The sequence below is a fragment of the Salvelinus alpinus genome, chromosome 1, assembly GCF_045679555.1.
Source record: "Salvelinus alpinus chromosome 1, SLU_Salpinus.1, whole genome shotgun sequence".
In the NCBI taxonomy this organism is placed as follows: Eukaryota; Metazoa; Chordata; class Actinopteri; order Salmoniformes; family Salmonidae; genus Salvelinus; species Salvelinus alpinus.
The window spans coordinates 119,100,526-119,128,515 of NC_092086.1; the positions used below are offsets into that span (position 1 = coordinate 119,100,526).

General features: G+C 45.7%; 1 protein-coding gene across 1 annotated transcript in view; it reads right to left on the reverse strand.

The window, feature by feature from the left end:
- LOC139539723 (ciliary neurotrophic factor receptor subunit alpha-like) overlaps positions 1-27,990 on the reverse strand; it is a 688,039-nt gene that overhangs the window by 305,494 nt on the left and 354,555 nt on the right. The window contains exon 2 of the mRNA XM_071342926.1: positions 9,780-9,861. Coding sequence (XP_071199027.1) covers positions 9,780-9,861 — 82 coding nt within the window. The remainder of the gene's footprint in view (positions 1-9,779; positions 9,862-27,990) is intronic.

Here is a 27,990-nt window from a genome sequence, read left to right on the forward strand (position 1 = left end):
CCAGTTATATGGTCAATCCCTGGTCCTGTAACACTTAGAGTACTGTCCAGTTATATGGTCAATCCCTGGTCCTGTCACACTTAGAGTACTGTCCAGTTATATGGTCAATCCCTGGTCCTGTCACACTTAGAGTACTGTCCAGTTATATGGTCAATCCCTGGTCCTGTCACACTTAGAGTACTGTCCAGTTATATGGTCAATCCCTGGTCCTGTAACACTTAGAGTACTGTCCAGTTATATGGTCAATCCCTGGTCCTGTAACACTTAGAGTACTGTCCAGTTATATGGTCAATCCCTGGTCCTGTAACACTTAGAGTACTGTCCAGTTATATGGTCAATCCCTGGTCCTGTAACACTTAGAGTACTGTCCAGTTATATGGTCAATCCCTGGTCCTGTAACACTTAGAGTACTGTCCAGTTATATGGTCAATCCCTGGTCCTGTCACACTTAGAGTACTGTCCAGTTATATGGTCAATCCCTGGTCCTGTCACACTTAGAGTACTGTCCAGTTATATGGTCAATCCCTGGTCCTGTCACACTTAGAGTACTGTCCAGTTATATGGTCAATCCCTGGTCCTGTAACACTTAGAGTACTGTCCAGTTATATGGTCAATCCCTGGTCCTGTAACACTTAGAGTACTGTCCAGTTATATGGTCAATCCCTGGTCCTGTAACACTTAGAGTACTGTCCAGTTATACGGTCAATCCCTGGTCCTGTAACACTTAGAGTACTGTCCAGTTATACGGTCAATCCCTGGTCCTGTAACACTTAGAGTACTGTCCAGTTATATGGTCAATCCCTGGTCCTGTCACACTTAGAGTACTGTCCAGTTATATGGTCAATCCCTGGTCCTGTCACACTTAGAGTACTGTCCAGTTATATGGTCAATCCCTGGTCCTGTCACACTTAGAGTACTGTCCAGTTATATGGTCAATCCCTGGTCCTGTAACACTTAGAGTACTGTCCAGTTATATGGTCAATCCCTGGTCCTGTAACACTTAGAGTACTGTCCAGTTATATGGTCAATCCCTGGTCCTGTAACACTTAGAGTACTGTCCAGTTATATGGTCAATCCCTGGTCCTGTAACACTTAGAGTACTGTCCAGTTATATGGTCAATCCCTGGTCCTGTAACACTTAGAGTACTGTCCAGTTATATGGTCAATCCCTGGTCCTGTAACACTTAGAGTACTGTCCAGTTATATGGTCAATCCCTGGTCCTGTAACACTTAGAGTACTGTCCAGTTATATGGTCAATCCCTGGTCCTGTAACACTTAGAGTACTGTCCAGTTATATGGTCAATCCCTGGTCCTGTAACACTTAGAGTACTGTCCAGTTTATATGGTCAATCCCTGGTCCTGTAACACTTAGAGTACTGTCCAGTTATATGGTCAATCCCTGGTCCTGTAACACTTAGAGTACTGTCCAGTTATATGGTCAATCCCTGGTCCTGTAACACTTAGAGTACTGTCCAGTTATATGGTCAATCCCTGGTCCTGTAACACTTAGAGTACTGTCCAGTTATATGGTCAATCCCTGGTCCTGTAACACTTAGAGTACTGTCCAGTTATATGGTCAATCCCTGGTCCTGTAACACTTAGAGTACTGTCCAGTTATATGGTCAATCCCTGGTCCTGTAACACTTAGAGTACTGTCCAGTTATATGGTCAATCCCTGGTCCTGTAACACTTAGAGTACTGTCCAGTTATATGGTCAATCCCTGGTCCTGTAACACTTAGAGTACTGTCCAGTTATATGGTCAATCCCTGGTCCTGTAACACTTAGAGTACTGTCCAGTTATATGGTCAATCCCTGGTCCTGTAACACTTAGAGTACTGTCCAGTTATATGGTCAATCCCTGGTCCTGTAACACTTAGAGTACTGTCCAGTTATATGGTCAATCCCTGGTCCTGTAACACTTAGAGTACTGTCCAGTTATATGGTCAATCCCTGGTCCTGTAACACTTAGAGTACTGTCCAGTTATATGGTCAATCCCTGGTCCTGTCACACTTAGAGTACTGTCCAGTTATATGGTCAATCCCTGGTCCTGTCACACTTAGAGTACTGTCCAGTTATATGGTCAATCCCTGGTCCTGTCACACTTAGAGTACTGTCCAGTTATATGGTCAATCCCTGGTCCTGTAACACTTAGAGTACTGTCCAGTTATATGGTCAATCCCTGGTCCTGTCACACTTAGAGTACTGTCCAGTTATATGGTCAATCCCTGGTCCTGTCACACTTAGAGTACTGTCCAGTTATATGGTCAATCCCTGGTCCTGTAACACTTAGAGTACTGTCCAGTTATATGGTCAATCCCTGGTCCTGTCACACTTAGAGTACTGTCCAGTTATATGGTCAATCCCTGGTCCTGTAACACTTAGAGTACTGTCCAGTTATATGGTCAATCCCTGGTCCTGTAACACTTAGAGTACTGTCCAGTTATATGGTCAATCCCTGGTCCTGTCACACTTAGAGTACTGTCCAGTTATATGGTCAATCCCTGGTCCTGTAACACTTAGAGTACTGTCCAGTTATATGGTCAATCCCTGGTCCTGTCACACTTAGAGTACTGTCCAGTTATATGGTCAATCCCTGGTCCTGTAACACTTAGAGTACTGTCCAGTTATATGGTCAATCCCTGGTCCTGTCACACTTAGAGTACTGTCCAGTTATATGGTCAATCCCTGGTCCTGTAACACTTAGAGTACTGTCCAGTTATATGGTCAATCCCTGGTCCTGTAACACTTAGAGTACTGTCCAGTTATATGGTCAATCCCTGGTCCTGTCACACTTAGAGTACTGTCCAGTTATATGGTCAATCCCTGGTCCTGTCACACTTAGAGTACTGTCCAGTTATATGGTCAATCCCTGGTCCTGTCACACTTAGAGTACTGTCCAGTTATATGGTCAATCCCTGGTCCTGTCACACTTAGAGTACTGTCCAGTTATATGGTCAATCCCTGGTCCTGTAACACTTAGAGTACTGTCCAGTTATATGGTCAATCCCTGGTCCTGTCACACTTAGAGTACTGTCCAGTTATATGGTCAATCCCTGGTCCTGTAACACTTAGAGTACTGTCCAGTTATATGGTCAATCCCTGGTCCTGTCACACTTAGAGTACTGTCCAGTTATATGGTCAATCCCTGGTCCTGTCACACTTAGAGTACTGTCCAGTTATATGGTCAATCCCTGGTCCTGTCACACTTAGAGTACTGTCCAGTTATATGGTCAATCCCTGGTCCTGTAACACTTAGAGTACTGTCCAGTTATATGGTCAATCCCTGGTCCTGTCACACTTAGAGTACTGTCCAGTTATATGGTCAATCCCTGGTCCTGTCACACTTAGAGTACTGTCCAGTTATATGGTCAATCCCTGGTCCTGTCACACTTAGAGTACTGTCCAGTTATATGGTCAATCCCTGGTCCTGTCACACTTAGAGTACTGTCCAGTTATATGGTCAATCCCTGGTCCTGTCACACTTAGAGTACTGTCCAGTTATACGGTCAATCCCTGGTCCTGTAACACTTAGAGTACTGTCCAGTTATATGGTCAATCCCTGGTCCTGTAACACTTAGAGTACTGTCCAGTTATATGGTCAATCCCTGGTCCTGTAACACTTAGAGTACTGTCCAGTTATATGGTCAATCCCTGGTCCTGTAACACTTAGAGTACTGTCCAGTTATATGGTCAATCCCTGGTCCTGTAACACTTAGAGTACTGTCCAGTTATATGGTCAATCCCTGGTCCTGTAACACTTAGAGTACTGTCCAGTTATATGGTCAATCCCTGGTCCTGTCACACTTAGAGTACTGTCCAGTTATATGGTCAATCCCTGGTCCTGTAACACTTAGAGTACTGTCCAGTTATATGGTCAATCCCTGGTCCTGTAACACTTAGAGTACTGTCCAGTTATATGGTCAATCCCTGGTCCTGTCACACTTAGAGTACTGTCCAGTTATATGGTCAATCCCTGGTCCTGTCACACTTAGAGTACTGTCCAGTTATATGGTCAATCCCTGGACCTGTCACACTTAGAGTACTGTCCAGTTATATGGTCAATCCCTGGTCCTGTCACACTTAGAGTACTGTCCAGTTATACGGTCAATCCCTGGTCCTGTCACACTTAGAGTACTGTCCAGTTATATGGTCAATCCCTGGTCCTGTCACACTTAGAGTACTGTCCAGTTATACGGTCAATCCCTGGTCCTGTCACACTTAGAGTACTGTCCAGTTATATGGTCAATCCCTGGTCCTGTAACACTTAGAGTACTGTCCAGTTATATGGTCAATCCCTGGTCCTGTAACACTTAGAGTACTGTCCAGTTATATGGTCAATCCCTGGTCCTGTAACACTTAGAGTACTGTCCAGTTATATGGTCAATCCCTGGTCCTGTAACACTTAGAGTACTGTCCAGTTATATGGTCAATCCCTGGTCCTGTAACACTTAGAGTACTGTCCAGTTATATGGTCAATCCCTGGTCCTGTAACACTTAGAGTACTGTCCAGTTATATGGTCAATCCCTGGTCCTGTCACACTTTAGAGTACTGTCCAGTTATATGGTCAATCCCTGGTCCTGTCACACTTAGAGTACTGTCCAGTTATATGGTCAATCCCTGGTCCTGTCACACTTAGAGTACTGTCCAGTTATATGGTCAATCCCTGGTCCTGTCACACTTAGAGTACTGTCCAGTTATATGGTCAATCCCTGGACCTGTCACACTTAGAGTACTGTCCAGTTATATGGTCAATCCCTGGTCCTGTCACACTTAGAGTACTGTCCAGTTATATGGTACAATCCCTGGTCCTGTCACACTTAGAGTACTGTCCAGTTATATGGTCAATCCCTGGTCCTGTAACACTTAGAGTACTGTCCAGTTATATGGTCAATCCCTGGTCCTGTAACACTTAGAGTACTGTCCAGTTATATGGTCAATCCCTGGTCATGTCACACTTAGAGTACTGTCCAGTTATATGGTCAATCCCTGGTCCTATCACATTTAGAGTACTGTCCAGTTATATGGTCAATCCCTGGTCCTGTCACACTTAGAGTACTGTGCAGTTATATGGTCAATCCCTGGTCCTATCACACTTAGAGTACTGTCCAGTTATATGGTCAATCCCTGGTCCTGTCACACTTAGAGTACTTTCCAGTTATATGGTCAATCCCTGGACCTATCACACTTAGAGTACTGTACAGTCATATGGTCAATCCCTGGTCCTATCACACTTAGAGTACTGTCCAGTTATATGGTCAATCCCTGGTCCTATCACACTTAGAGTATTGTCCAGTTATACGGTCAATCCCTGGTCCTATCACACTTAGAGTACTGTCCGGTTATATGGTCAATCTCTGGTCCTATCACACTTAGTGTACTGTCCAGTTATACGGTAAATCCCTGGTCCTATCACACTTAGAGTACTGTCCAGTTATATGGTCAATCCCTGGTCCTATCACACTTAGAGTACTGTCCAGTTATACGGTCAATCCCTGGTCCTATCACACTTAGAGTACTGTCCGGTTATATGGTCAATCTCTGGTCCTATCACACTTAGTGTACTGTCCAGTTATACGGTAAATCCCTGGTCCTATCACACTTAGAGTACTGTCCAGTTATATGGTCAATCCCTGGTCCTGTCACACTTAGAGTACTGTCCAGTTATATGGTCAATCCCTGGTCCTGTCACACTTAGAGTACTGTCCAGTTATATGGTCAATCCCTGGTCCTGTCACACTTAGAGTACTGTCCAGTTATATGGTCAATCCCTGGTCCTGTCACACTTAGAGTACTGTCCAGTTATATGGTCAATCCCTGGTCCTGTCACACTTAGAGTACTGTCTAGTTATATGGTCAATCCCTGGTCCTGTCACACTTAGAGTACTGTCCAGTTATATGGTCAATCCCTGGTCCTGTCACACTTAGAGTACTGTCCAGTTATATGGTCAATCCCTGGTCCTGTCACACTTAGAGTACTGTCCAGTTATATGGTCAATCCCTGGTCCTGTCACACTTAGAGTACTGTCTAGTTATATGGTCAATCCCTGGTCCTGTCACACTTAGAGTATTGTCCAGTTATATGGTCAATCCCTGGTCCTGTCACACTTAGAGTACTGTCTAGTTATATGGTCAATCCCTGGTCCTGTCACACTTAGAGTACTGTCCAGTTATATGGTCAATCCATGGTCCTGTCACACTTAGAGTACTGTCCAGTTATATGGTCAATCCCTGGTCCTGTCACACTTAGAGTATTGTCCAGTTATATGGTCAATCCCTGGTCCTATCACACTTAGAGTTCTGCGCGGTTATATTGTCAATCCCTGGTCCTATAACACTTAGAGTACTGTCCAGTTATATGGTCAATCCCTGGTCCTGTCACACTTAGAGTACTGTCCAGTTATATGGGCAATCCCTGGTCCTGTCACACTTAGAGTACTGTCCAGTTATATGGTCAATCCCTGGTCCTGTCACACTTAGAGTACTGTCCGGTTATATGGTCAATCCCTGGTCCTATCACACTTAGAGTTCTGCGCGGTTATATGGTCAATCCCTGGTCCTATCACACTTAGAGTACTGTCCAGTTATACGGTCATCTGCAGCAAAGAAAGATTTTTAAAAATCTCCAAATGGCTCCAAACAGGGTTGGTAGATTACCTCTTCATTGCTCTGTATGAATATTATCCAGATGCATCAGAATCTCTCATGGCTTCACGTTGAAAACAAATTACTATCCAGTCTTCTGATTTTCTTTATAAATGTTTTATTAAAAAAAAAAACACAGTATTTTTCATCCATTTACTACATACTAGCAACACGCATTACCACCTAACCAGACAGGCAAATTCAGGGTAGCTAAGACCACCCAAGCCAAGGACAAATCCCCTTAAATCTACAGTTTTAAATAGAGCCATAGCTGAATGGAACTCTTTACCAATCCATATTTCTCAGGCAAAAAGTAAATCAACCTTCAAGAAACAAATAAAAGAACATATAATGAGATAGACCATATGACTGGACAGGAAGTAGAAATAACATCTAATGTGATAGACCATATGACTGGACAGGAAGTAGAAATAACATCTAATGTGATAGACAATATGACTGGACAGGAAATAGAAAGAACATCTAATGTGATAGACCATATGACTGGACAGGAAGTAGAAATAACATCTAATGTGATAGACCATATGACTGGACAGGAAGTAGAAAGAACATCTAATGTGATAGACCATATGACTGGACAGGAAGTAGAAATAACATCTAATGTGATAGACCATATGACTGGACAGGAAGTAGAAAGAACATCTAATGTGATAGACCATATGACTGGACAGGAAATAGAAAGAACATCTAATGTGATAGACCATATGACTGGACAGGAAATAGAAAGAACATCTAATGAGATAGACCATATGACTGGACAGGAAGTAGAAAGAACATCTAATGTGATAGACCATATGACTGGACAGGAAATAGAAAGAACATCTAATGAGATAGACCATATGACTGGACAGGAAATAGAAAGAACATCTAATGTGATAGACCATATGACTGGACAGGAAATAGAAAGAACGTCTAATCTGACAGACCATATGACTGGACAGGAAATAGAAAGAACATCTAATGAGATAGACCATATGACTGGACAGGAAGTAGAAAGAACATCTAATCTGACAGACCATATGACTGGACAGGAAATAGAAAGAACATCTAATGAGATAGACCATATGACTGGACAGGAAGTAGAAAGAACATCTAATCTGACAGACCATATGACTGGACAGGAAGTAGAAAGAACATCTAATGTGATAGCCCATATGACTGGACAGGAAATAGAAAGAACATCTAATGAGATAGACCATATGACTGGACAGGAAATAGAAAGAACATCTAATGTGATAGACCATATGACTGGACAGGAAATAGAAAGAACATCTAATGTGATAGACCATATGACTGGACAGGAAATAGAAAGAACATCTAATGAGATAGACCATATGACTGGACAGGAAATAGAAAGAACATCTAATGAGATAGACCATATGACTGGACAGGAAATAGAAAGAACATCTAATCTGACAGACCATATGACTGGACAGGAAGTAGAAAGAACATCAGCTGAATGTTACATGTGTTTCCTGTCAGGTATTTTAATTGTCTGTATTGTCTACTTGTTGAGTGTTTGTGAAGTCTTGATTTGTGGTTGTTTGTAATGTCTTGTAGTTGGTTTTCGACCTCCAGGAAGACTATCTAGCGTAATGGTGTTAGCTAATTGGGATCCTAATAAAAATTACAAAATTACAAAAATCTCCACAGAGGAACTCTGGAGCTCTGTCAGAGGGACTATCGGGTTCTTGGTCACGTCCCTGTCCAAGGCCCTTGTCCCCCGATTGCTCAGTTTGGCCGGGCGGTCAGCTCTTGGAAAATACTTGGTGGTTCCAAACTTCTTCCATTAAAGAATGATGGAGGCCACTGTGTTCTTGGGGACCTTCAATGCTGCAGAAATGTTTTGGTACACTTCCTCAGATCTGTGCCTCGACACAATCCTGTCTCAGAGCTCTACGGACAATTCCTTTGACCTCATGGCTTGGTCTATTTTCTGACATGCACTGTCAACTGTGGGACCTTATATAGACAGGTGTGTGCCTTTCCAAATCATGTCCAATCAGTTTAATTTACCACAGGTGGACTCCAATCAAGTTGTGGAAACATCTCAAGGATGATCAATGGAAACAGGATCCACCTGAGCTGAATTTCGAGTCTCATAGCAAAGGGTCTGAATACTTATGTCAATAAGGTATTTCTGTAAAAAAGAAAAAAATCTACCAGTTTTTGCTTTGTCATTTTGGGGTATTGTGTGTAGATTGATCAGGGTATTTATTAGAATAAGACTGTAACGTAACAAAATGTGGAAAAAGTCAAGCGATCTGAATACTTTACGAATGCACTGTAGCTATAGATGTTATATATCTCCAGCTCCTTGTGTTGCTGTTCTATGTTAAAGTGGGTTATATCTGTGACTGGAAACATTAAAGGCTACCTCCTTAATAGTACCATATTCCCTATATAGTGTACTACTTTTGGGTGGGGAGGAGGTGTAGAATGAGTGAGGGCTGTGAAAGAGGATGAGAAAGGGAGAGGAGGGAGGGAGAGGGAAGGGAGGTTTGGGAGGGAGGGAGGGAGGGAGGGAGGGGAGGGAGGGAGGTTTGGGAGAGAGGGAGGGAGGGAGGGAGGGAGGAAGGGAGAGAGGGAGGGAGGGAGGGAGGGAGGGAGGGAGGGGAGAGAGGGAGGGAGGGAGGGAGGGAGGGAGGGAGGGAGGGAGGGAGGGAGGGAGGGAAGGGAGGGAGGGAGGGAAGGGAGAGAGGAAGGGAGGGAGGGAGGGAGGGAGGGAGGGAGGGAAGGGAGAGAGGGAGGGAGGGAGGGAAGGGAGGGAGGGAGGGAGGGAGGGAGGGAGGGAGGGAGGGAGGGAGGGAGGGAGGGAGGGAGGGAGGGAGGGAGGGAGGGAAGGGAGAGAGAGAGAGGGAGGGAGGGAGGGAGGGAGGGAGGGAGGGAGGGAGGGAAGGGAGAGAGGGAGGGAGGGAGGGAGGGAGGGAAGGGAGAGAGGGAGGGAGGGAGGGAGGGAGGGAGGGAGGGAGGGAGGGAGGGAGGGAGGGGCTATGCATCTCCCACCCAGTCTCCATGGTCAGGTGGCAGAGAAAGAGCAGGCTCAGAGCTCACAGTAGAACGGTACGAAGAGAGGAGCCGAGGATTGTGGTATTACAGCGTTGGTTCTTACCTGTTTGGCTGCGTCTCTGAGCGTACGCCACCACCACGGCAGCTAGCACCACACAGCACAGCGACGTTACGGTGTTGGCCATCTAGAGAAATAGACACAGAGGAGCATGTCAGAGTCTCTCCCTCTCCATCTCCCCCTTTCAATCTCTCACTCTTTAAACTCTCTCTGCCTTGCTCATTCATTCAATATGTCACTACCTCTCCGTGCTTCTCTCTCTCTCTCTGCCTCTCTCTCTCTCTCTCTGCCTCTCTCTCTCTCTCTCTCTCTCTCTCTCTCTCTCTCTCTCTCTCTCTCTCTCTCTCTCTCTCTCTCTCTCTCTCTCTCTCTCTCTCTCTCTCTCTCTCTCTCTCTCTCTCTCTCTCTCTCTCTCTCTCTCTCATTCTCCCTCTCTCTCTCTCTCATTCTCTCTCATTCTCTCTCTCTCTCTCTCTCTCTCTCTCTCTCTCTCTCTCTCTCTCTCTCTCTCTCTCTCTCTCTCTCTCTCTCTCTCTCTCTCTCTCCTTCTCTCTCTCTCTCTCTCTCTCTCTCTCTCTCTCTCTCTCTCTCTCTCTCTCTCTCTCTCTCTCTCAATTCAATTCAATTGACTTTATTGACATGGCAAGTTCATTATTACTTACATTGTCAAAGTATACATATCGAAAAATAAAAATCAAATATATCTTTATATATAAATAAATGGTGGGACCAACAGCAATGATAATAGTAGTAGTGGACATGGGATTACCATTAACTACAACTACAACATTAATCAGAACAACAATACATTAAAGCAATTGTAGTATACCAGTGTCAATATGACTTGAGAAGACACATGACCTGGTAGTAGACCAGTGTCAATATGACTTGAGAAGACACATGACCTGGTAGTAGACCAGTGTCAATATGACTGAGAAGACACATGACCTGGTAGTAGACCAGTGTCAATATGACTTGAGAAGACACATGACCTGGTAGTAGACCAGTGTCAATATGACTGAGAAGACACATGACCTGGTAGTAGAGCAGTGTCAATATGACTTGAGAAGACACATGACCTGGTAGTAGACCAGTGTCAATATGACTGAGAAGACACATGACCTGGTAGTAGACCAGTGTCAATATGACTTGAGAAGACACATGACCTGGTAGTATACCAGTGTCAATATGACTTGAGAAGACACATGACCTGGTAGTAGAGCAGTGTCAATATGACTGAGAAGACACATGACCTGGTATGAAAGACAGGCTGTGGCAGGAGGACACATATTTGGCTGCCAAAACTGCACATTTTGGCTTTTCACCCAATAAATATTTGATTTTATAGTTTCAAATTATTTGTATTGAATTATAATTTTGGGAAAGAAATATGCTCTTAGGTCTGAGTATTTGTCACAGTGTAATAGGAAATGCAGCTCTGTCTCTACCTCTCCCCTGGAGCAGAGTGAGCACAGCCTGTCCTCTCTGGGCAGCCAGGTTTGTCTGTGTCTGTGTCTGTGTCTGTGTCTGTGTCTGTGTCTGCTAACACACTACAGGGCTAACACACTACAGGGCTAACACACTGCAGGGCTAACACACTGCAGGGCTAACACACTACAGGGCTAACACACTGCAGGGCTAACACACTGCAGGGCTAACACACTGCAGGGCTAACACACTGCAGGGCTAACACACTGCAGGGCTAACACTGCAGGGCTAACACACTACAGGGCTAACACACTGCAGGGCTAACACACTGCAGGGCTAACACACTGCAGGGCTAACACACTACAGGGCTAACACACTGCAGGGCTAACACACTACAGGGCTAACACACTACAGGGCTAACACACTGCAGGGCTAACACACTGCAGGGCTAACACACTACAGGGCTAACACACTGCAGGGCTAACACACTACAGGGCTAACACACTACAGGGCTAACACACTGCAGGGCTAACACACTACAGGGCTAACACACTACAGGGCTAACACACTACAGTGCTAACACACTGCAGGGCTAACACACTGCAGGGCTAACACACTGCAGGGCTAACACACTGCAGGGCTAACACACTGCAGGGCTAACACACTACAGGGCTAACACACTGCAGGGCTAACACACTACAGGGCTAACACACTGCAGGGCTAACACACTACAGGGCTAACACACTGCAGGGCTAACACACCTCAGGGCTAACACACTGCAGGGCTAACACACTACAGGGCTAACACACTGCAGGGCTAACACACTACAGGGCTAACACACTACAGGGCTAACACACTACAGGGCTAACACACTACAGGGCTAACACTCTACAGGGCTAACACACTACAGGGCTAACACACTACAGGGCTAACACACTACAGGGCTAACACACTACAGGGCTAACACACTGCAGGGCTAACACACTGCAGGGCTAACACACTACATGGCTAACACACTGCAGGGCTAACACACTGCAGGGCTAACACACTACATGGCTAACACACTACAGGGCTAACACACTGCAGGGCTAACACACTAGATTAGCAAACTTAGGCGTGACATGCCATCAACAACCGCTGACACTACACATCCAATTATATCTGATCAAATCATGAAAGACAAGAATTGTACTTTTGAATTCTGTAAAGTCAGTGTAGAAGAGGTGAACAAATTACTGTTGTCTATCAACAATAACAAGCCACCGGGGTCTGGCAACTTGGATGGACAATTACTGAGGATAATAGTGGATAATATTGTCTCTCCTAGAAAGCGTGTGCCCTCAGGCCTGGAGGGAAGCAAAAGTCATTCCGCCTCCCAAGAATAGTAAAGCCTCCTTTACTGGCTCAAACAGCCAACCAATCAGCCTGTTTTCACCCCTTAGGAAACTTTGACCAGATACAATGCTATTTTACAGTAAACAAATTGACAACATGCTTTCAACACGCTTATAAGCGAAGGACATTCAACAAGCACTGCACTTATACAAATTACTGGCTATTTAGTTAGACTGTATCATAACAGTTCCTGTCTCTTCATAAAGACACATTACTACGGTTCTCTTCCTTCCATGACATCTCCCTAGGAAGCTTTTTACAGGAGGCCCAACATCAACCGCTCCTTAAATGACATCTCCCTAGGAAGCTTTTTACAGGAGGCCCAACATCAACCGCTCCTTTCATGACATATCCCAAGGAAGCTTTTTACAGGAGGCCCAACATCAACCGCTCCTTTCATGACATCTCCCAAGGAAGCATTTTAAAGGAGGCCCAACATCAACCGCTCCTTACATGACACCTCCCAAGGAAGCTTTTTACAGGAGGCCCAACATCAACCGCTCCTTAAATGACATCTCCCAAGGAAGCATTTTACAGGAGGCCCAACATCAACCGCTCCTTACATGACATCTCCCAAGGAAGCATTTTAAAGGAGGCCCAACATCAACCGCTCCTTACATGACATCTCCCAAGGAAGCAAGATCAACGTTTGGACGATCAATCTGTTGCTTTTATAACTGGTGGGAGGGTTTACAATAGTAAATAACCATTTCAAGTGTAAAAAAACACTAAAGATTTGAGAATATTATTCTACTTTTTTATATATATATATATATATATAAGTTACATTTAGTTCAAATTACATGAATTGGTTGTCCAGTTGAATATGTTACTCAACAAAGAGAGATCATTTAAACACATGCGAGAATAATACCACTATGAGTGATGGTCAGAGGTTTATTTAACCATTACAATGAGGAATGGAAGCTATAATACTGAGACGGTCCGTATCAGACCTGGAGCCAAAGAGCAGCAGAAACCCTTTGCAACTACTTCCATGTCTGACAGCAGAACAAAATGAAGCAGTTTGAACACACGGGGAGATGTGCAGTGAAATGGGAACATTAGTCTGGTCAGGTTCGGGCTCAATTCCATTTCATTTTCAGTCAGTTCCAGAAGTACACGGAATTTCCAATTGTCTTCAACGCTTTTCAACGAGGACACATAGTTATTAGAATAGGACTTTGTTTTGCTTTCTGAATTGACAGAAGTTGAAATGGAATGACCCCAACAATGATTCAAGGTTCTCAGCTGTTTATGTAAACGCAACATTAATGGAGACTGGTAGAGGATTTTAAATCACAGGAAATGTATTCTCTAGTTCTATGTTTTTGCAAGGTAGTACTAAGGTGATTCAAACTGCTTCCAATTCCCACTCTAGTTACCATAATGCTGCAATCATTAGGACCTCATCCAGTCTGCAGAAGAAGAGAGTGTAACTCTGCTAATTTGACTACAAAGTCATATGAAACAGACCAGGAGTTCTGCCTTTCTACTTCCTGTTTCTATAATGATCTGACCAGTTCTACCTTAGGGATGTATCCCAAATGCCACCCTATTCCCTACATAGTGCACTATTGGCTCTGGTCTAAAGTAGTGCACTATATAGGGAATAGGGTGCCATTTGAGATGCATTTTGCCGTCAATCTCTTCTGAATGGAAATTAAATCCCTTATATTTCATTTAATTTCAAAACCCAGTTCTGGTTCAAACAACTTTGTGGAAGATCCTTCTGAGACTCCGCACCGTCATGGTGATTGACACGTGGTATATATTTCATCTTTACAGAACTAGAAAGCGAGTGACAGGGTGAAATTAAAACTGCATCCCCAGTCAGCTCTATCCAATCCACATCTCCCTGTTTGCCTGGCTCTGTCAGAGTCCAAAAGGGAACCCTATGTAGTGCACTACTTTAGACCAGAGCCCGATAGAACCCTATTCCCTAGATAGTGCACTACTTTAGACCAGAGCCCGATAGAACCCTATTCCCTATGTAGTGCACTACTTTAGACCAGAGCCCGATAGAACCCTATTCCCTATATAGTGCACTACTTTAGACCAGAGCCCTATAGAACCCTACTCCCTATATAGTGCACTACTTTAGACCAGAGCCCATAAGGCTCTATATAAGAAATAGGATGTCATTTAGGACACACCCTGTCTGCTTCTCTCTCTCTTTGTCAGTCTAGAAGTGGTATTTAGCTCATCAAAGCAGGAACAATACTCTAGATATGTGGCAGCTGAGAATATTTTACTTAATGGTGGCCTCTGGCTCTCAGCATCCCCACCCAGCCTCAGAGTCCTCCCTCTTATCCACACATTTAGGACCTCATATTTATTTATTCATTTCTTATTTCTCCTATAAGCTGAATAGGCGTGTTGGCTGGTTAATTAAAATGTATAATTCATTGCTGTATTGAATGGTTTCCTGCTTCTCTTTGTGAAGTCCAGTGGAAATTTGCATTTAAATTGGAAATCCCATTGAATTGTGCAGGGATATGTTTTGGTATGATGCATCACAGAATAGAAGGATGAGAGGAGGAGAGGAAGGGAGGAATATTTCACTGACAGCACAGTTTTATCCCCCTCCCGCCCATCTGGAAGACACAGGTTTATGCTGCCTGTCTTCCTGTCTTCAACTGATAGAAATAACACTCTGTGAGAGGGAATGGATGTGTCTGACTGTTCCAGTATGGAAGGTAGGTAGCTACAGTTTGGGATGGGTTAGGGGTTAGGGGTTAGGGGTTAAGGGTTAGGGTTAAGGGTTAGGGGTTAGGGGTTAGGGGTTAGGGGTTAAGGGTTAGGGGTTAGGGGTTAGGGGTTAAGGGTTAGGGGTTAGGGGTTAAGGGTTAAGGGTTAGGGGTTAGGGTTAAGGGATTAGGGTTAGGGTTAGGGTTAGGGGTTAAGGGTTAGGGGTTAGGGTTAGGGATTAGGGGTTAGGGGTTAAGGGTTAGGGTTAGGGGTTAGGGGTTAAGGGTTAGGGTTAGGGGTTAGATGTGTGGGGTTAGGGGTTAGGGTTAGGGGTTAGGGGTTAAGGGTTAAGGGTTAGGGGTTAGGGGTTAAGGGTTAGGGGTTAGGGGTTAAGGGTTAGGGGTTAGGGGTTTAGGGTTAGGGTTAGGGTTAGGGGTTAGGGGTTAGGGGTTAGGGGTTAAGGGTTAGGGGTTAAGGGTTAGGGGTTAGGGGTTTAGGGTTAGGGTTAGGGTTAGGGTTAGGGGTTAGGGGTTAGGGGTTAAGGGTTAGGGTTAGGGTTAGGGGTTAAGGGTTAGGGTTAGGGTTGGTGTTAGGGTTAGGGGTTAAGGGTTAGGGGTTAGGGGTTAGGGGTTAGGGTTAAGGGATTAGGGTTAGGGTTAGGGTTAGGGGTTAAGGGTTAGGGGTTAGGGTTAGGGGTTAAGGGTTAGGGTTAGGGTTAGGGGTTAGGGGTTAAGGGTTAGGGGTTAGGGGTTAAGGGTTAGGGTTAGGGGTTAGATGTGTGGGGTTAGGGGTTAAGGGTTAGGGGTTAGGGGTTTAGGGTTAGGGGTTAAGGGTTAGGGTTAGGGGTTAGGGGTTAGGGGTTAGGGGTTAGGGTTAGGGGTTAAGGGTTAGGGGTTAAGGGTTAAGGGTTAGGGGTTAGGGGTTAAGGGTTAGGGTTAGGGGTTAGGGGTTTAGGGTTAGGGTTAGGGTTAGGGGTTAAGGGTTAGGGTTAGGGTTAGGGTTATGGTTAGGGTTAGGGTTAGGGGTTAGGGGTTAGGGGGTAAGGGTTAGGGGTTAAGGGTTAGGGGTTGGGGTTGGGGTTGGGATTAGGGTTGGTGTTAGGGTTAGGGGTTAGGGGTCAGGGTTAGGGGTTAGGGTTAGGGTTAGGGTTAGGGGTTAGAGGTTAGGGGTTAGGGGTTAGGGTTAGGGTTAGGGTTAGGGGTTAGGGTTAGGGGTTAGGGTTAGGGGTTAGCGTTAGGGTTAGCTGAGCATTAGGAACTGCTACTAATTCCAGCCATGTAAGGTCCATCCCAAACCGCAACCTATACCCTATGGGCTCTGGTCAAAGAAGTGCACTATAAAGGGAATATGGTGCCATTTGGGACACAAATGGCTGTAGGGATGTGTTATGAAGTCCAGTCATATAACAGGATTTGTATACATCTCTCCATACAGTCTTTGTTTACATATTCCTCTGAAAGCGATCTACACCCCCATACATCCACCATCCCCACTTCTCCAGTCTCCCTGACCCTGGAACTGACCCTGGAACTGACCCTGGAACTGACCCTGGAACTGACCCTGAAACTGACCCTGGAAATGACCCTGGAACTGACCCTGCCACTGACCCTGGAAATGACCCTGGAACTGACCCTGGAACTGACCCTGGAACTGACCTTGGCACTGACCCTGGCACTGACCCTGGAACTGACCCGGGAACTGGCCCTGGAACTGACCCTGGAAATGACCCTGGAACTGACCCTGGAAATGACCCTGGAACTGACCCTGGAACTGACCCTGGAACTGACCCTGGAACTGACCCTGGAACTGACCTTGGCACTGACCCGGGAACTGACCCTGGAACTGACCTTGGCACTGACCCTGGCACTGACCCTTACCCTGGAACTGACCCTGGAAAAGACCCTGGAACTGACCCTGGAACTGACCCTGGAACTGACCTTGGCACTGACCCTGGCACTGACCATGCCACTGACCCTGGCACTGACCCTGCCACTGACCCTGGCCCTGACCCTGACCCTGACCCTGGAACTGACCCTGGAACTGACCCTGCCACTGACCCTGGAACGGACCTTCACATGTTCTTCTTGTGTTTTTGTTCTAATTGTTTTTCATTGTTTTAATAATAATACTAAACTTTAACTGACAGAACACTCTACTAGTCTGATTAGTCTTTAACTGACAGAACACTCCACTAGTCTGATTAGTCTTTAACTGACAGAACACTCCACTAGTCTGATTAGTCTTTAACTGACAGAACACTCTACTAGTCTGATTAGTCTTTAACTGACAGAACACTCTACTAGTCTGATTAGTCTTTAACTGACAGAACACTCTACTAGTCTGATTAGTCTTTAACTGACAGAACACTCTACTAGTCTGATTAGTCTTTAACTGACAGAACACTCTACTAGTCTGATTAGTCTTTAACTGACAGAACACTCTACTAGTCTGATTAGTCTTTAACTGACAGAACACTCCACTAGTCTGATTAGTCTTTAACTGACAGAACACTCTACTAGTCTGATTGGTCTTTAACTGACAGAACACTCTACTAGTCTGATTAGTCTTTAACTGACAGAACACTCTACTAGTCTGATTAGTCTTTAACTGACAGAACACTCCACTAGTCTGATTAGTCTTTAACTGACAGAACACTCTACTAGTCTGATTAGTCTTTAACTGACAGAACACTCTACTAGTCTGATTAGTCTTTAACTGACAGAACACTCCACTAGTCTGATTAGTCTTTAACTGACAGAACACTCCACTAGTCTGATTGGTCTTTAACTGACAGAACACTCCACTAGTCTGATTAGTCTTTAACTGACAGAACACTCCACTAGTCTGATTAGTCTTTAACTGACAGAACACTCCACTAGTCTGATTAGTCTTTAACTGACAGAACACTCTACTAGTCTGATTAGTCTTTAACTGACAGAACACTCTACTAGTCTGATTGGTCTTTAACTGACAGAACACTCCACTAGTCTGATTAGTCTTTAACTGACAGAACACTCTACTAGTCTGATTAGTCTTTAACTGACAGAACACTCCACTAGTCTGATTAGTCTTTAACTGACAGAACACTCTACTAGTCTGATTAGTCTTTAACTGACAGAACACTCTACTAGTCTGATTAGTCTTTAACTGACAGAACACTCCACTAGTCTGATTAGTCTTTAACTGACAGAACACTCTACTAGTCTGATTAGTCTTTAACTGACAGAACACTCTACTAGTCTGATTAGTCTTTAACTGACAGAACACTCCACTAGTCTGATTAGTCTTTAACTGACAGAACACTCTACTAGTCTGATTAGTCTTTAACTGACAGAACACTCTACTAGTCTGATTAGTCTTTAACTGACAGAACACTCTACTAGTCTGATTAGTCTTTAACTGACAGAACACTCTACTAGTCTGATTAGTCTTTAACTGACAGAACACTCCACTAGTCTGATTAGTCTTTAACTGACAGAACACTCTACTAGTCTGATTAGTCTTTAACTGACAGAACACTCTACTAGTCTGATTAGTCTTTAACTGACAGAACACTCCACTAGTCTGATTAGTCTTTAACTGACAGAACACTCTACTAGTCTGATTAGTCTTTAACTGACAGAACACTCTACTAGTCTGATTAGTCTTTAACTGACAGAACACTCCACTAGTCTGATTAGTCTTTAACTGACAGAACACTCTACTAGTCTGATTAGTCTTTAACTGACAGAACACTCTACTAGTCTGATTAGTCTTTAACTGACAGAACACTCTACTAGTCTGATTAGTCTTTAACTGACAGAACACTCTACTAGTCTGATTAGTCTTTAACTGACAGAACACTCCACTAGTCTGATTAGTCTTTAACTGACAGAACACTCCACTAGTCTGAATATATATTTTTTTAGTTTTAATGTAACCTTTATTTAACTAGGCTAGTCATCTCTGTGTTATTAATTTGGCCTTTATGAATACATGGATGTATAATCACCACCTCAATCAAATCCCGACCGGAGTGAGAGCCGACGTCGTGCCATGTATTGTCCTCTCTCCCATAACTAAACAGCTCCCCAACATCAAGCTTCCCGGTGCTGAGACACTAACTATCTAATCAATCAGTCAGGACGCAGGTTTCACTATTGATTACAAAGGCTGTACATTTTTAAGCTATACATGTGGATGGCATTTGGCTATACATGCTGGCTTTCCCTTGACACACAGTTCATAATGGTGCTCTAAAGACCATGTAAATGCTGTCCAAGGGGGATTTATGTAAATGTTAACATAGTGGAGTCAAGGGGCTGCTACTATAGACCAAAATCAAACACGACAGAGCACAGCCGAGCTGGCTGGGTGGAGGAGGCTGGGTGGAGGAGGCTGGGTGGAGGAGGCTGGGTGGAGGAGGTTGGGTGGAGGCTGGCTGGGTGGAGGAGGTTGGGTGGAGGCTGGGTGGAGGAGGCTGGGTGGAGGAGGCTGGGTGGAGGAGGCTGGGTGGAGGAGGCTGGGTGGAGGAGGCTGGGTGGAGGAGGCTGGGTGGAGGCTGGCTGGGTGGAGGAGGCTGGGTGGAGGCTGGCTGGGTGGAGGCTGGGTGGAGGAGGCTGGGTGGAGGCTGGCTGGGTGGAGGCTGGCTGGGTGGAGGAGGCTGGGTGGAGGCTGGGTGGAGGAGGCTGGGTGGAGGCTGGCTGGGTGGAGGCTGGCTGGGTGGAGGAGGCTGGGTGGAGGCTGGGTGGAGGAGGCTGGGTGGAGGCTGGCTGGGTGGAGGAGGCTGGGTGGAGGAGGCTGGGTGGAGGAGGCTGGGTGGGTGGAGGAGGCTGGGTGGGTGGAGGAGGCTGGGTGGAGGAGGCTGGGTGGAGGCTGGTTGGGTGGAGGAGGCTAGGTGGAGGCTGGTTGGGTGGTGGAGGCTGGCTGGGTGGAGGAGGCTAGGTGGAGGCTGGTTGGGTGGTGGAGGCTGGGTGGAGGCTGGCTGGGTGGAGGAGGCTGGGTGGAGGCTGGCTGGGTGGAGGAGGCTGGGTGGAGGCTGGCTGGGTGGAGGAGGCTCGGTGGAGGAGGCTGGGTGGAGGAGGCTGGGTGGAGGAGGCTGGGTGGAGGCTGGCTGGGTGGAGGAGGCTGGGTGGTGGAGGCTGGGTGGAGGCTGGCTGGGTGGAGGCTGGGTGGGTGGAGGAGGCTGGCTGGGTAGGTGGGTGGTGGTGGCTGGGTGAAGGAGGCTGGCTGGGTGGAGGCTGGCTGGGTGGAGGCTGGCTGGGTGGAGGCTGGGTGGGTGCAGGCTGGGTGGAGGCTGGCTGGGTGGAGGCTGGGTGGAGGCGTGCTGGGTGGAGGCTGGGTGGGTGGAGGCTGGGTGGGTGGAGGCTGGGTGGAGGCTGGCTGGGTGGAGGCTGGTGGAGGCGTGCTGAGACCCGGTTTCCAGACACCCTGTTCTACATAGCATTGCAGACAGAGTGATGAGGGAGAATGAGGTTGCAGCAGAACAGGACTTTGTCATCAGGAGTCTTTACTGTGTGTTGTTTTTCAGAATGTAGCGTACAGGAACAAGCCCCGGAGGGTACGAGTATAACAGAGAGCTGCTGTACTCACAGCCTTATTTACAGATGGTTAGGGTCAGTGGAGGCTGCTGAGGGGAGGACGGCTCATAATAATGTATTGAACGGAGTCAATGGAATGGTATCAAACACATGGAAACCATGGAAACCATGTGTCACATGTATTGGATACCATTCCACAGATTCTGCTCTTGCCATTACCACAAGACCGTCCTCCCCAATTAGGGTGGCACCAACCTCCTGTGGTTAGGGTGTAAACAGCTCAGCTCAATGACTCATTGAAGGAGAACTCTGAGGACATGAACTTTGGCTGTGTGTGAGTGTGTGTGTTTTATTGTCACGTGCACTAGTACAGAGAATACTTAGTTGCTCATTCCCAACAACACAGTAATCAATATCAGTATCTACATACAGGGACAGATCCAGGGTCAGTATCTACATACAGGGACAGATCCAGGGTCAGTATCTACATACAGGGACAGATCCAGGGTCAGTATCTACATACAGGGACAGATCCAGGGTCAGTATCTACATACAGGGACAGATCCAGGGTCAGTATCTACATACAGGGACAGATCCAGGGTCAGTATCTACGTACAGGGACAGATCCAGGGTCAGTATCTACATACAGGGACAGATCCAGGGTCAGTATCTACATACAGGGACAGATCCAGGGTCAGTATCTACATACAGGGACAGATCCAGGATCAGTAGCTATATACAGGGTCAGTATCTATATACAGGGTCAGTATCTATATACAGGGTCAGTATATATATACAGGGTCAGTATCTATATACAGGGTCAGTAGCTATATACAGGGTCAGTAGCTATATACAGTGTCAGTATCTATATACAGGGTCAGTATCTATATACAGGGTCAGTATATATATACAGGGTCAGTATCTACATTGGGGAGAACAAGTATTTGATACACTGCCGATTTTGCAGGTTTTCCTACTTACAAAGCATGTAGAGGTCTGTAATTTTTATCATAGGTACACTTCAACTGTGAGAGACGGAATCTAAAACAAAAATCCAGTGTATCAAATACTTGTTCTCCCCACTGTATATACAGGGTCAGTTTCTATATACAGGGTCAGTAACTATATACAGGGTCAGTAGCTATATACAGGGTCAGTTCCAGGGTCAGTATCTATATACAGGGTCAGTATCTATATACAGGGTCAGTAGCTATATACAGGGTCAGTAGCTATATACAGGGTCAGTATCTATATACAGGGTCAGTATCTATATACAGGGACAGTTCCAGGGTCAGTATCTATATACAGGGTCAGTTCCAGGGTCAGTATCTATATACAGGGACAGTATCTATATACAGGGTCAGTATCTATATACAGGGTCAGTTCCAGGGTCAGTATCTATATACAGGGACAGTATCTATATACAGGGTCAGTATATATATACAGGGTCAGTTTCTATATACAGGGTCAGTATCTATATACAGGGTCAGTATCTATATACAGGGTCAGCAGCTATATACAGGGTCAGTATCTATATACAGGGTCAGTATCTATATACAGGGTCAGTATCTATATACAGGGTCAGTATCTATATACAGAGTCAGTTCCAGGGTCAGTATCTATATACAGGGTCAGTATTTATATACAGGGTCAGTATCTATATACAGGGTCAGTATCTATATACAGCGTCAGTATCTATATACAGGGTCAGTAGCCATATACATTGTCAGTTCCAGGGTCAGTATCTATATACAGGGTCAGTTCCAGGGTCAGTATCTATATACAGGGTCAGTATCTATATACAGGGTCAGTATCTATATACAGGGTCAGTATCTATATACAGGGTCAGTATCTATATACAGGGTCAGTATCTATATACAGGGTCAGTATCTATATACAGGGTCAGTATCTATATACAGGGTCAGTAGCCATATACAGTCAGTTCCAGGGTCAGTATCTATATACAGGGTCTGTTCCAGGGTCAGTATCTATATACAGGGTCAGTATCTATATACAGTGTCAGTAGCAATATACATTGTCAGTTCCAGGGTCAGTATCTATATACAGGGTCAGTTCCATATACAGCGTCAGTTCCAGGGTCAGTTGCTATATACAGGGTCAGTTCCAGGGTCAGTTGCTATATACAGGGTCAGTTCCAGGGTCAGTTGCTATACACACGGACATGTCTGTGGCTGTGTGAGTGAACACGGTGTGAGTGAACACTGCCTGTTTGCACCTCTGGTCCGCAGGGATAAAATGATACTGTACAGCATCCATGCATGATCTGTTCTGACTTGTCCTGGACTGCTGACCACTCTCTGTGGACTCTACTGCCATTGCAAGCCAGAGAAAACACACACACACACACACACACACACACACACACACACACACACACACACACACACACACACACACACACACACACACACATACTTAGATATACACACACATACACACACACCCATACTTAGATACACACACACACACACACACACACACACACACACACACACACCACACACACACACACACACACACACACACACACACACTTACATATACACACACATACACACACACCCATACTTAGATATACACACACATCCACACACACACACACATCCACACACACACACACACACACACACACACACACACACACACACACACACACACACCCACACACACACATATACTTAGATATACACACACACACACATATACTTAGATATACAAACACACACACAAACACACACACATAGCCACAGAGATACTTAGATAAACAGCCAACCCCCACAGCATATCCACACAGCCAACCCCCCCCCCCCCCCCCCCCCAGAGATGGCCAAATAGCCAACCCCCACAGGATATCCACACAGCCAACCCCCCCCCCCCCCCAGAGATGGCCAAATAGCCAACCCCCACAGGATATCCACACAGCCAACCCCCCCCCCCCCCCCCTCAGAAATGGCCAAACAGCCAACCCCCACAGGATATCCACACAGCCACTTACCCATAGATAGCTACACAGCCACCCCCCCCAGAGCTAGTCACACAGCCACCCCCCTCAGAGCTAGTCACACAGCCATGAGGAAGACAGCTGGTCCCAGCCATCGACCTGTTTGCTGCTAACTGAATGGAAAAACATTGAGAGTATGAACCAACTTCAAACATTTCATACATACACTAGATGGGATCATTTATCTATTCACCAGACAGACAGACAGACAGACAGACAGACAGACAGACAGACAGACAGACAGACAGACAGACAGACAGACAGACAGACAGACAGACAGACAGACAGACAGACAGACAGACAGACAGACAGACAGACAGACAGACAGACAGACAGACAGACAGCAGGTAGCGTTCTGTATAACCCCAAGCATATCTGCTGCTATTTACTACAGTATGTTGGGTGGCCACATCAGAACTGTATCTGTTAACCATCAGTATGTTGGGTGGCCTCGAACCTCAGGATGCCACACACAGCTGCCGTCTTACGGGCTCCTGACCAATCCTGCTATTTTGTGTTTGTTTCTTAAACTTTGTTTTTCAAAATATTTCTGCCATTATTTCCAATGACCGAAAATATCTTCTGGACATCAGCACAGTGATCACTAACCTCCATTTGGATGCATATTTCTACCTCAACAAGTCAGCAGCTCTGGACGTAGTGCTCATTGAAGACCAGGACCTAAACCCCGGGACTTGAAAAGAGGAAGAGACGGCAGATGAGAGGCAAACGAGTGGGCTCCCTGACGAGACTACGTCGACGAGAACATAAACTGCCTCTACCATCCGTTCTAATAGGGAACACACAATCACTGGAGAACAAACCGAACGAGCTCCATTCGAGACTATCCTATCAACCAATCACTGGAGAACAAACCGGACGAGCTCCATTCGAGACTATCCTATCAACCAATCACTGGAGAACAAACCGGACGAGCTCCATTCGAGACTATCCTATCAACCAATCACTGGAGAACAAACCGGACGAGCTCCATTCGAGACTATCCTATCAACCAATCACTGGAGAACAAACCGGACGAGCTCCATTCGAGACTATCCTATCAACCAATCACTGGAGAACAAACCAGACGAGCTCCATTCGAGACTATCCTATCAACCAATCACTGGAGAACAAACCGGACGAGCTCCATTCGAGACTATCCTATCAACCAATCACTGGAGGACAAACCGGACGAGCTCCATTCGAGACTATCCTATCAACGAGACCGGAAGCACTGTAATCTCATAGTTTTCTCAGAGTCGTGGCTGAACAATGACACGGATCATATACTGTACATCTAGCTGGGTTTTCTTTGTCAAGACCGAACTGCAGCTTTGGGTAACCTCGAGTAGGAGGTGTGTAGCTCTTTATTAACAACAGCAGGTGTGCAATCTTTAATATTTATGAAGTCTTGAGGTTAGCTCATGATAAGCTGTAGACCACACTATTTACCAAGAGAATTCTCATCTATATTTTTCGTAGCCGTCTATTTACCACCACAAACCGATAATGCCACAAAGACCGCAGTCAACAAAATGTATAGGGCCATAAGCAAACAAGAAAATGCTCATCCAGAGTGGACGCTCCTTGTGGCCGGGAACTTTAATGCAGGAAAACATACCTAATTTCTATCAGCATGTCACCTGTGCAACTAGAGGTGACAAGAGCAGCCTTTATTCCACACAAATAAATGCATACACAGTTCTCCCTCGCCCTACATTTGGCAAACCTGACCATAAATCTATCTTCCTGGTTCCTGCTTGTTTTGATGTCTTCACCATTATTCTACAATGTAGGAAACAGTCAAAATAAAGAAAAACCCATGAATGAGTAGATTTGTCCAAACTTTTGACTGGTACTTTAAGTCAGATGGCTGTTCATCGACTATAGCTCAGCGTTCAACACCATAGTATCCTCGAGACTCATCACTAAGCTAAGGACCCTGGAACTAAACAGGGCCGAACTCTCCCCCATTCACATCGATGGGCTGTAGGGTAGCGGGTCGAGAGTTTGAAGTTCCTTGATGTCCACATCACCAACAAACTATAACGGTCCTAACACACCAACACAGTCGTGAAGCCCCGTAAGAGGCTTAAAAGATTCGCCACGGGCCCTCAGATCCTCAAAAAGTTCTACAGCTGCACCATTGCGATCATCTTGACTGGTTGGCATCCAACCGCAAGGTGCTACAGAGGACAGTGCATATGGCCCAGTACATAACTAGGGCCAAGCTCCCTGTCATCCAGGTCCCCTATGTGGTGTTAGAAGAAGGCCCCAAATACTTGTCAAAGATTCCAGGCAACCAATTCATAGTGTTCTCTCTGCTATCGCACAGCAAGCGATACCGGATCACCATGTCTTGAACCAACAGGACCCTAAACAGCTTCTACCCCTAAGCCGTAAGACGTTAACTGCCTTGCCCTTTCGGTTACTGACTCAATGCTCTAACCACTAGCCTACCTGCCACCCCTATTACCTGGTGTTCATAGTCAAGTTATTACCTGGTGTCATGTGTTTATAGCCACGTTATTACCTGGTACCCCATGTTTATTGTCAAGTTATTACCTGGTGCCCCATGTTAATAGCCAAGTTATTACCTGGTATCATGTGTTTATAGCCAAGTTTATACCAGGTATCAGGTGTTTGTAGTCAAGTTATCTGTACTCATTGTTATTTACTTTCTATTATTTCTCTAGTTTATTTCTCTCTGTGTTGTTGGAGAGGGCCCTAAAGTAAACATTTCACTGTTAGTCTATACCTGTTGTTCACCAAGCATGTGACAAATAAGATGTGATTAGATTTATTTGACAAACACAAACACAAACACAGCCCCCCCCCCCCCCCCACACACACACACATACACTGTCCGCTCACCCCCCCCCCCCCTCACCCACCCCCATTTATCAAGACAGCAGTCAGCTCAAAGTACAATTATGGACAATTATGGAAATTATAATGTTCTGATTCTTGATATGAAACTTTTCTTCTGTTTGATCAGGAAGCAGTTTCATGTCTCTTTGGTGACTTGCTCAGTTTTCTATGAGTCTATGACTTTTAAGATCATTATCTATTTTCTCCCTCAGCTATGTATCCTCTCCATCGCCCAGGAGGAGAGAAGGAAAAGAGGAGACTGGAGGGCCTGGCATCCTCCTCTCGTCTTCTCACAGCTGCCGACAGCACTTCACATCTTCAAAGACCCTGAGCATGGAACCATCAGATCCCTGGAAGGATTTATCAGTCGGTTGATCAGCCATTGAAATGAAAACGAACTACAATGAGCTCCATCCCGTCCCGTACAAACACTCCACATCCCAGAGTGGTAATCATACATAGCTGGTATAGGATTCCATTTAGGAGGTAGACAGAACTACTGTTTAATCCAGACTGTATGTCTTCAACATCACATCACCGTCGCCCTGAGGAGTGGAGGGGAGGCTGCTGCTAATTGTCATCTGAAACAACACTTATAAATAAACAGCTGTTGGTGAGAGCATCTGGGTGGCTTGTCGATGCGGTCACACACAGGTATTGATGCGAGCCCTGAGACAACCTTGGTTGTTCAGTGAAACAGCCTCTGGTTCTACTTGAGAGGATCACTCACTCACTCACGCACGCACGCACGCACGCACGCACGCACGCACGCACGCACGCACGCACGCACGCACGCACGCACGCACGCACGCACGCACACACGCACGCACACACGCACACGCACACACACACACACGCACACACACACACACACACACACACACACACACACACACACACACACACACACACACACACACACACACACACACACACACACACACACAGCTGATCAGCCTCGCTACACAACAGCTGCTGTTGAAACAAACTGTTGAACAGCAGCTCAGCTAACGGCAGATTAATGGATATTGGAGAGACGGAACAACAACCACAACCAGAAACAAACGATAACCAACAGAATAATCTCCAACAACTGGTGGGGATGAGGGGATCCTGACTAGAATATTGAGTCCAATGACGAACACATGATTGATGTCTGGTCCTGTTGGTTTAACCCTTCACTACATCTTCTACAGACAGAATGATGTCTGGTCCTGTTGGTTTAACCCTTCACTACATCGTCTAGAGGCAGAATGATGTCTGGTCCTGTTGGTTTAACCCTTCACTACATCGTCTAGAGGCAGAATGATGTCTGGTCCTATTGGTTTAA